The 11,742-nt window shown below is 35.6% G+C and overlaps 1 protein-coding gene across 1 annotated transcript in view; it reads right to left on the bottom strand.

Annotated features, from left to right (window-relative positions):
• Positions 1 to 6,415: 6,415 nt before the first annotated feature.
• xpr1b (xenotropic and polytropic retrovirus receptor 1b) overlaps positions 6,416 to 11,742 on the bottom strand; it is a 43,957-nt gene continuing 38,630 nt past the window's right edge. The window contains exon 15 of the mRNA XM_039655683.2: positions 6,416 to 8,137. Within this exon, the coding sequence (XP_039511617.2) occupies positions 8,083 to 8,137 (55 nt within the window). The 3' untranslated portion in view covers positions 6,416 to 8,082. The remainder of the gene's footprint in view (positions 8,138 to 11,742) is intronic.

The raw sequence follows: 11,742 nt of genomic DNA, 5'->3' as shown, positions 1-11,742 counted from the left end.
TTGTGACAGCTTTAAGGTGCTTTATTGGCAGTGCAACCCTACATGTTACACGCGCCATCACCGCACCCACCAGAATAGGCCAGTTTAGTAAACAGAATTAGATGGCCACAATTCTTACATTTATAAAAAGCAATTCAATGCGGATGTAATCCCTCAGATTGAGTAGCTAATGTAATGGAATACGTTACAAATGACATTTTTGGGGCATTTATTCTGTAACGAAATATACGTTTTCCCAACACTGCCTACTACAGCTGAGGAAAATGAGCGGTGAACGGTGTGTTTCTGTCTTACTTTATATAATTAACCTTATTGAGGTTTTCTTTTGCAAAATGTTAATTATTTCTTGACAAAAATCCATATTACCGCTATTAGCACTTCACTCTCTCTAGGATAGGGGAATCTAGGCTGAAATCTATATCATATGTTGCTTTAAAAAAATAATAATATTAATAATCTACATAAGACACGTGTGAAATGAAATTAGTGATTATGTTCACTGAACGAATCTATTAGCTACTTTCGTTCTCCATACATTAATGGAGACCATTTAATTTAATTGAAAGGAGGGTTTCATTTGTCTGTCCAAAATAATAATTTGGACAATAGATCACAGGGAAGAAACAACTGTATATTGTTTGTTTTGTTCATTCATTATTTTATTACATTAACAGTTATGCTGACTGAATTCCAACTAAATTAATGAATAAGTGGGACCCTTTCAATTAAATGAAATGGTCTCATTAATTTATGGAGAACGAAAGAAATAGAGTCATTCAATAAATGAAACCTTTTTACAAAAATGTAAAAGCAACATGATGGCAGAGCTTTCAGCTTATAGATTCCCTTATCCTAGAGTGGAGTATGTTACTACTAAGTGCTAATGTGGATTTCTGTCTATATAATAAACATTTTCCAAGACCTCAATAAGGTTAATTATAGATAAAGTTGGACAGAAACACACCTGTTCACCGCTCATTTTCCCATGGGCAAAGACAGCAAATTGATCCCTTATCTTAGCGCCATCTACTGTTCTAGAAGAGGAAGTTGCTCAACTGTATTTGTGAGAAAATCTGATTCTGCCTGGACGCTACCACTACCACTGAAAAACAGTGCCAAAAGTCACGTGACAGTTTTTCGTACTTGTAGAATTTTGTTTTGTACTTTTAAAGATTTTAGTTTGTACTTGCAGGATATTTTGGTCATTGAAGAAATACGTAAAACATACTGTATTTGTTTGATAGGTGCGTTTTTTATTTTCAGAACAATATGCATTTGTTTGTGAGTGATGTTTTGTATTTACAAACCACACTGAGTTTGTTTGTGAATCATTGGGTGTGAGTAAAACACGTTTTGTGTGTGTGAGAGGTTTAGGCACAAACAGTCTTCATACAACATGTGTTTTTCAGGCTGGTTGTTTGTCATTTTGTAGGGAGAGGCTGTACCTCAGTAAAGACTTATTTTACATTCGATAATTCAAGATTTTCCTAAAAAAAATCATGCACTGCTTATTTCAATTGTATTTTTCTTCTTTTGAATTTATCTATGCTTGTAATTTGTTTATAATTTTCAATGCAGATTCACTCTAAATAAATAATCTCTTGAAATTTGTTTTTATATCGCAATATATATAGCAGCAGATAAACAAAATATTTTATTTAAGCCGTAATATTGAGCATTTAAGCTAACTCTAATTTTTTATTGAACCTCGAATGATAATTTGTGATACCAGATGAGATGTATCCTTGTTGTTTTGAACTGTGCTATTTTTTTATTGCAGGTTTTCTGGGATCCACAGCGGAAGGGATCAAGGCGTGAGATGTTGGCTTGGACAGATGTACCTGTACACCACACCGACCTCTGCTTTTGCATGGATGGCTGATTACTATCATGTTCTGTATACGTTTTATAATAGCAAAACAGAGCACCTGTGACAGTGGAATCTATAGGTGTAAAGTAGTCAGACATCAGTACTACATTTAAAGTCACAGAGAGAAAGTTTTTTTTTTTTTTTTTTATAGAAGTTTCGAAGTTTTTTGACACCATTATACACCAAGAAATGTGCATAATTGGCCGAAGTGTTGCTGTTTATCAACAAAAATATGAGTTTGCTAATTTGTAGAATAGAATGTGTGCACCTGCAACGAATAATTTAAAAAGGTGTAACTGATGTGTTGTGTTTGTGAGAGAAAGGGAAAAAAACATTTTCTCGAAGACTAAAATATACAAATTGCACTGTTATAGGGACTCTGTTTTGCTTCAATAATACTAGATATAATAAAGTGTCAGTCAGTCTTAATAACTACTATTTATTTTGTATAACTATAAAATCATAAACAGTACCAGTCAAAAGTTTGGAAACGTTACTATGTTTAATATTTTTTGGAAGAAGTCTATTCTGCTTATAACCCTTGTGAAAAAAAAGTGCACTTTAGTGTACTTTTATAAAGTGTACTTATTACAAAAATAATACACTTTAAATGTATACACTTAAGTGCGATTTAAAAACAATTTTTTCGGGGTACTGAATGCACATTAAGTGTAATTTATTTCAAATATACCACATATTAAGTTGAAATAAAGTGTAATAAGTTGCAATCAAGTGTGATTTTTTTGGAACAACTTAATTGGTACTTTAATACAACGTTATATATACTTTCATAATTGCTTCTAGTGTATTTAAATTATAGTTAAAGTCCCCGTGAACCGGAAGTTGCAAACGATTTTTCTCCTGTGACGTATTTCCAAGTGAAACGGAATATTGAACAGAGGGCAGGGTTTTACTCTAGCGCTCCTCCTCTCCATCTCTCGCTCATAGCAAACTAACGGTTTGAGGGGAGTGGTTAAGCGTTTCCCCACCCAAGCTGTGAAACCTACGTCATCAGAAAAAGAAACCGTTCCAGACCGGAAGTAACTTTTCAGATTTTGATTAAAGATTACCAAGGTAAAACATTTTTTAATATATATTTACTTGCACGGATTAATTGTTCACCACAAGACTAGTAATATGCGCTAACAAAGTAAATAGGTTCAATTTTGATTTCACAGGGACTTTAAAGTGCACTAAACAATATGATGACACACAATTAATGTGATTAAAAATATACTTTGAAGTCAGTCAACAATACACTTAAGTGTGAATTAAATACAATTTTTTCGGGGCACTGAATGCACATTAAGTGTAATTTATTTCAAATATATCACATATTAAGCTGAAATAAAGTGTAATAAGTTGCCATTAAGAGTGATTTTTTGGAACAAATTAATTGGTACTTTAATACAACTTTACATACACTCTCACAATTGCTTCCAGTGTATTTAAAATACAGTTAAAGTGCACTACACAATATAATGATGCAATTAATGTGAACTAAAATATACTTTAATGTCAGTCAACAATACACTTACATGTGAATTAAGTGTAATGTTTTCGAAAAACTTAATGCATATTATATGTAATTGATTTCAAATGTATCACAGATTAAGCTCAAATTAAATGCTAATAGTTGATATTAAGAGTTATTTTTTAAATATGGTAAAAGTGTACTTCCAAATATACTGACAAGCAAATAATGTCAACAAAAATATACTTTAATTATATAATAGTGTACTTGTTTATTACATTAAATACATTTTTTTAATAAAAAAAATATAGTTGCAATTTATTTCAAATTTGGACAAAAAAAGTCTAACCTATATAGTTACAATCAACACAAATTCAATTTAAAACCCTCTATATTTACTGGCAAAATAATCTCTAAAATAAATACATAAAAACCTTTCTGTTGATGCACAAGAAAAAACCCAAGAAACAAACGGTTACAACACTTAAAATGAAAATTCTGTCATTATACACACCTTCAAGTTGTTTCAAACCTGTATGAATTTTTCTTCTGCTGAACACAATGACGATATTTTGATCACATATTCCTGATCTGATAGAATTGAAACCAATTGCAAACCCGAATCATTCGTCCATGAGTGATGCATAAATTACACACTGACTGTACTTGGTCTTAAACACGGTTACCCTATTTGGGCCTCAACTGCAGACGCCCCAAATGTTGGACCTCGTGATCAATATCCTGTCCTGTTTGGAGGATATAAGGGTCTGGAAGGTCTAAGTGCTTCTTTTAAGGGTTAGCAGCCCTCAAACAACAGCAGGCTTTCAAATTTGCTGTCTAGCGATAATCTGATCTCTCATCATAAAATAGTTAGTCATTTTTTCATTTAGATTGGAGGGACGTATGCCAAACCTGTGATTCTGCCCCCGCAGGTGGCCATCGGAACTTTGGGAAAGATCCAGGTGAGCTCCTTGCTTTCTTCACTCTTTAATAAAAAAAGGAGATGATTGTTGAATCATTGGCGCTATAGTAAATAATAGTGATTTTTGCTGCTTGGCTTTTCTATATTCTATAGTGAGTGTCATTAAAATAACCCATACATGCCGATAGTTTGCACCCAAAATATCTTGTCAATGACATGATGCTCTATTAATCTATTGAAAACTTATATAAAACTTTTGCTGATAATTTACTCACCCCCATGTCATCCAAGATGTCCATGTCATTCTTTCTTCAGTCGAAAATAAATTAAGGGTTTTGATGAAAACATTCCAGGATTTTCTCCATATAATGGACTTCAGTGGGAACCAAACGGTTCAAGGTCCAAATGAGAGTTTCATTGCTGCTTCAATGGGCTTTAAACGACACCAGACGATGAATAAGGGTCTTATGTAGCGAACCGATCACTCATTTAATAAATAAATAAAAAAGTTTAAGTTTCATAAGCACAAATGCTCGCCTTGCTCTGTTCTGTGATGAGCGTTCGTGACTCTACTGTTCAAACTTCTACCGTTCATCAAAATGAACACATCTTTTGTCGAGTCATGACTCGAAGGGTCCTAGATAAGACCCTTATTCATCGTCTGGAATCGTTTAAAGCCCTTTGAAAAGTTTGCACTGAAACTGTCTTTTGGACCTTGAACCGTTTGGTTCCCATTGAAGTCCATTATATGGAGAAAATCCTGGAATGCTTTCATCAAAAACCTTAATTTCTTTTTCGACTGAAGAAAGAAAGACATGGACATCTTGGATGACATGGGGGTGAGTAAATTATCAGCAAAAGTTTTTTTGAAAAGTGAACTATTCCTTTAATAGTAATGCTTAATGGTTACATCACATGACATTTTTAGATTCTTGATCTTGCAATGCTTTAGGTTTAGAACTGTAACCAACATGAATACAGTTCATGTGTTATATGAACTTTTTGTTTTATAATCACTAGTGAAGACAATGGACTTTTTTTAGCTACAAATTTTCCACTTACGTGACTGTGCCTTTAAACTTTGAGCCGTTCCTCTGGTCTGCTGCAGGTGCTGCCCAGGTTTAACTCGCGTGATGAGATAGTGAAGGCGTACGTCATGAACGTCAGCTGGTCCACCGATCATCGAGTCATAGACGGGGCCACCATGTCCCGTTTCTCCAACCTGTGGCGGTCCTACCTGGAGAACTCGGCCGCTATCGTCCTGGATCTCAAATGAGATCTCTTCTGGAGTGACATACAACTGCAAAACAGCGTTGTGGCTATCGTCACGTTTCTGCTTTCGCATTCATTTGTGGGGAGGAAAAAAAGACTTCTTTCCTTTAGTCTAGATGCCTTAATTCAGATTGAAGACTATGCATCATGTTAATGTTTGTTAAATGCTGCAAATTAAAAAAAAAAAAAGTCTTCTATGCATGCTTGCTTAGAAAATGAACTGAATTTGTTTGCTCAGGTTAGGCGTCTGAAATGGCCTGTAGGTTTTCTTAATGCACAGACGGAGACTGATACCGACTGGCTCTTGGACAAGCATCTGGACTGTAACATCTCATTGTTTGCCGACTTTCTCTGAGACTTCATTCACACAAGCCTCTATAGAGCTGACAGACAGCCACTTCATCTAAAACCACTTGTGTGCCAATGTGACTGGATGTCAGAGTAAAGAAACGACCATCATTTAACTGGTAAATGAACAATTGGACCACACATGGATAGACCACTACCATGTGTTGGGAATAAAGTTTTTTTGGTGCGCTAAATTGCTTTTTGCGTTATAATTTTCAAAATTTAATTTGAAGTATGTGTAAGACATGATCGCATAAGATGAACAAATTTAATTTAGGCTTGAGGCGCAAAAAAACAAGCCTTGTTGGTTTTCTTGTTGGAGCTCAAATAAGCTTAAGTGACAAGTGAGAACAAGTGTTTGAGCTTCGGTTTATCATATTTGGTCAATATTTATATATGATTAAAAGCCTAAATTAAAGCTGTACATCATAAAAAGCGATTGCGTAGAACTTTTTGAAGCAGCAAAGTTTTTGTTACATGGCATTTCAAAAAAGAGACTGAAATCTCTTCGGATTCATTAACTGTTGAGTAAATGACATCATTTTAATTTTTGTGTGAAATATCCATTTAAGAATCACATTTAGATTCAGATTTCAGAAACCAAAGAGCAGTTTTAAACTAGGTTTGAGCTATAACAAGGCAATCTTGTATATCTTTGTGGTTTTGAAATCTCAATCTAAATGCATGTCTAAAAGGAGTTTAAATGGCACCAGAAAACATCAACAGAGAAACCTTGTTTTTTTTTGGTTTTTGGTCCAAGCATTTACTTGGGACAGTAGTACATGACATAGTATGTGAGGTGTAGCTGGTGAAAGTCTGAGTCTTGCAGCGTAGTTGAATCTCATGAATGTCTTAAATCGATCTCGTTCACAGACAGCAAGGTCTTCAGAGGTACAAATACACATTTCCAACTGGAATGGATAATAAAACATCATACGAGAACTACCTGGGCATAATCATTCAGAAAGCCATCCTCCTTGCCTAATGCGTCATGACTTACGCAACAAGTTTTACGAATGAGTCACACAAACTCGTCGTGCTTCGTGTATCCGTCTTAAGCTTAATCTGAAAAGAAATGGAAGGTTTCGGTTCTCCCTGGAACCTCTGAAACCCTCAGGTGGTCTGGAAGTTGCTCTGGAAGACACTGACTGAAATAAAAAACAAAACTAAAACAAAAATGATCAGAGACCTGGAATGCTACTCGAGTGGAATGTGACGAGAGAATAAGGTCTTTAAAAAAAAAAAAAAAAAAATGAGTTTCAGGAGGATATGTAGGAAGTCTGCTTTAAAATGAAGGCTAAGGAAATGTTCTCAAGGAATGCTTTAGATATTTGGCTAGCTCTTAACATGAGCCTGACACACTTAAAGCAAAAGAAAGTGGAGTTTTTCTCTTTCTGGGTCTACAAAAGCAGCACCTCTTTAAATTAGACTGACTATAAGACACATGAAAGAAAAATGTTTAACAACAAACATAGGCATAAATTCGCATTTGGCATTTTAGATTCGGTAACTACGCCGGTGGTTTGTGTTTAAATCGACTTTGAATGGCAAAGTATTTAATAACTATAAAAGTCAAATTGGTATTTTTCATTCAGAGCCACCTGAGGGTTGGTCAAAAGCATGCAGAGGTCCAGGGTAAAAGTCCAAGGTTTAAAGCAACAGTCAAGGCATCTCTCATTCACATAAATAACAATGAAATGTACATTCAAAAAAAAAAGAAAAAAGTAGAAATTGACATTTTCATGAATGAGGGTAAACCAGTCCATGTGGTACATGAATGTCTTCATACCCTCCTCATAAAAGTCTTGAAAGACAAAGTATCCAAACCGATTGACTGATCACAACTGCTGCAATGAAATGTCCACAGTCGGGTGTTTGATTTGTATGAGTGCAGTCCAATCAAGCGGTTTGTGAACTGACGTATCTATACACACTGTCCTTGGAATTCACTTGAAGATCCACATATTGTCTCTTCACAAAAATGATCAAGGCAGCAACAAAAGGAATTGAAAACAGTACAGTAACTAAGAAGTGGCAGCTCTTGTTGAGAGCTCATATGTGTCTGTGTGTGTGTGTGTGTGTCTGTGGTCAGGCAGCTTTGTGATGGATTGATTGGATAGCTTCTCAAGAGTTGAGGCTCACTGCGGTCTATGGTCCTTTAAAAAACACTTTATCGAGCCATTGCGGACGCAAAGGTCAGGTGTCGTCATCTGTGTCCTCTATCAGGACTTTGGTGTCTCGGACTTTGGACCTGAAAAAAAGAAAGCTCCTTGAGTTAATCAAACTTTCATCATGAAAGCATCTGTATGATGGTGCTCAGAAGCTTACAAAGAAATTTTAATTCACCAAATAGGGTCCCTGTTCTTTAGAGAGTTAAATGAACTCATATAAGTCAACAAATCAAGTCACTTTCTCAATCGCGTTTTCAAAGATTTTTGTTTTTAGAAAAACAATATTTGTTCTGTTACAGTAAACATTCATCAAAAAATACAAACCCAAACTTAGAAATACATTATTTCAATGCTAAAACTACTCATTTAATTCAAATCATAAACATTTTCTGAAGGTTAAGCTGAACTGAAACCAAAAAAAAAATGTCTTTTTTTTTTTCAAGCCCTATTTTGAACCCTCTCCAAAGCGTTGAATGTATCTAGTGTTTTAAGGATGAAGTTGCAACTCTAATAAAAGGATAAGCTTTTTGATTTTGGTATCTTGAATCTCAGACAATGCTATAGCATCTAAACTAGTTGTTCCCAACCAGGGGGGCTCTGCAAACTTTCAAAGGGGACTCAAGATAACAAAAAAAAAAAAAGATTTAAAATGAGGAAAAAAAAAGGCATTAAAATAAAAAAAAGGTATTTATCATTTTGTTTCACTTCAAGAAGTGAAAATCCAGTATATATGTAAAAAAAAAAAAAAAAAAAAAAAACAGTAATAAAAGTATACATGAGGTAGGTTTATTTAAAAGTTATTTCTAGAGAAGTCAGGTTAATTAATAAAATCTTCAAACTCTGTGTTCAGGTTATAATGAATATAAATATAAAAGTAATGCCAAGCTCTAAAATCCTCAACATTAATTACTATCCAAGAATAAAAAACAAAAACAAAACATTTTTAATCAAATTCATTGATTAAAAAGTTTTGGATCCCCGAGGAGTGTTCATTTCATAATACTCCTGGACTCTTGAAATGCACAGTGGGGAAAATAATTATTTGATCTCCTGCTGATTATGCAAGTTCGCCCACTATAATTTTTATGGTAGGCTTATGCTAACGGATTGAGATAGAACATCAACTAAAAAATCCAGAAAAACACATTATAATAAGGTTGTAAATTGATTAGCATTTGATCGAGTGAAATAAGTATTTGATCCCCAAGCAACCAGCAAGAATTCTGCCTCCCACAGTTTGGTTATGTGCCCGTGAGGATCACACATTAGTCCTGTCACTTTAAGAAAGTACTCCTGATCTCAGTGGAAACGTATCCACAGAATCTGTATCTTCCATTCCAACCTCTCCACCAAAGAGCTGTTGAACATCAGGGACCAGATTGTAGATCTGCACAAGGCTGGAATGGGCTACAAGCTTGGAGATGAGGAAACAACTGTTCGTGTGATTATTCAGAAATGGAAAAAATACAAAATGAAAAATCAATCGTTCTCGGTCTGGAGCTCCATGCAAGATCTCGCCTCATGAGGTAAGGATGATCAGGAGAAAGGTGAGGGATCAGCCTGGATCTACACGGGTGGAGTTTGTTAATGATCAAGGCAGTTGGGACCACATTCACCAAGCAAACCATTGGTAACAGACTACGCCACAATGGATTGAAATCCTGCAGTGCCCCCTATTTAAGAAGGCACATGTTCAAGTTTACCAGTAAACATCTAATGATTCAGAAAAGGCTTGGGAGAAAGTGCTGTGGTCAGATGAGACCAAAATTGAGATCTTTGGCATCAACTCAACTGGAGGAAGAGAAATGCTGACTATGACCCCAAGAACACCATCCCTACAGTCGAGCACAGAAACATCATGATTTTGGGCTGTTTCTCTGCTAAGGCTACAGGACGACTTCACTGTAATGAGGGGCCGATGGACGGGGCCATGTACCGTCAAATTTTGTACGAGAACCTCCTTCCTTCAGCCAGAACACTGAAGATGGGTCAAGTCTTCCAGCATGACAATGACCCACAACATACCACCAAGGGGACAAAGGAGTGGCTCGAGAAGAAGCACACTGAGGTCTTGGAGTGGCCTAGCCAGTTTCCAGACCTTAATCCTATAGAAAATCTGTGGAGGGAGCTGAAACAAAGTGACAGCCAAGAAACCTTAAGGATTTAGAGAGTATCTATAAAGAGGAGTGGATCAAAACCCCTCTGAGATGTGTGCAAACCTGGTGACAAACTACAAGAAACGTCTTACCTCTGTGCTAACCAACAAAGTTTTCTCGACCAAGTACTAAGGCATTAGGGGTGCACGATTCAGAAAATGTCACGATTCGATACCGATTTTTTGTCTCGAGATTCGATTCAAAATCGATTTTCGATTAAAAAACGATTCTCGATTCAAAAAACGATTCGCAGGTCTACATAAATGTAGTTTACTTTTTCCTATGTGATTGATTGCAGTAGACATACTTTAAAAGAAAAGTTTGATATTACTTTATATGTCTTCATACAAAAATAAAAACTTTTGCAACTAAAAAGTGCGAAGTGCCAAGCTTTGGCCAGCTTTTAAATACATTTAATTCAAGTTTAAAATAAAACTTAAATAAAAAGCTTTTTAGCTTTTTAAAAAACATTTAGCTTTAAAGTGCTGTAGTCAGATCAAACAAACAATTATGCTACATGTGGTTTAAGGAGTAGGCCTACTTCAGCTACCAGGTTGACTGTTGAAATGTGAACTCGACTGGGCACATTGAACTTCCTAAAAATATATACTAATTTCATAGAACCCTTGCGAAAATATTTTAAATAGATTTAAAAAAAGCCACCGCTACTGGTAACATCTATGGTTAGATTGATTTGTTTAGATCCAGTGAAGTCGTTCATAGGCGCGTAATTTGCGGGTATCTCCAGTTAACTAGCAGAGCATTCATTTAGGTCGCTATTAAATAAGAGACCTGTTGTTTTCAGTGTCATGGATATACAGTGTTCTCTGTGGCTCGCGCAGTCTTCTCCCGGACGCGCACTTCAATCTATCGCCGTTGTGGAGACTCCGGTGAAATCACAAAATGAAATGCACACAAACGTGATGAACATATTCGGTTTTGATGAGAGAGAGAAAAAACTATACGAGTGCGGTTTAGAACCCGTAACCTCTGACACGCTTGGCAAAAGATCTACAGAACTCAAACATAAGATCTGCGGATCGATGCATTTATTTACGGGTTGAGAAGAGTGGCTGCACAGTTTGACCAGCGGGCGGCAAGAACTTGCAATAACTATTTATCAGACCGGCCCTCGCAGCCTCGAAACACTACCGGACCACCGGTAAAAGTCCCGACTTACCCGATTCCCGATCCGCCCCTGCACGCCATTAAAAAATATAGCCTATGAATCGATGTTTTTTTCTGGATTTTTTGGTTGATATCAGTCTCTATCCATTAAAATAAACCTATAATAAAAATCATAGACCCTTCATGTCTTTGTATTACACAATTTTTGATTAAATGATTATTTTCCACACTGCAATTTACATAAACTATGAATGTCAGGCATTTAAATATTGTTGTGGACAAAGAGGTATCAAAAAGGACGAGAACCACTGATTTAAACAAATCTGACAAAATCTTTCATGTTTAAAATTAAATTCAGCTTATTTAGATTCCTCTGACATGGATTTATGTTCCATCTATAG

The sequence above is a fragment of the Pimephales promelas genome, chromosome 5 (genome assembly GCF_988280905.1).
Source record: "Pimephales promelas chromosome 5, fPimPro1.hap1.1, whole genome shotgun sequence".
Classification (NCBI taxonomy): Eukaryota; Metazoa; Chordata; class Actinopteri; order Cypriniformes; family Leuciscidae; genus Pimephales; species Pimephales promelas.
This window is presented reverse-complemented; position numbering and strand designations above follow the sequence as displayed.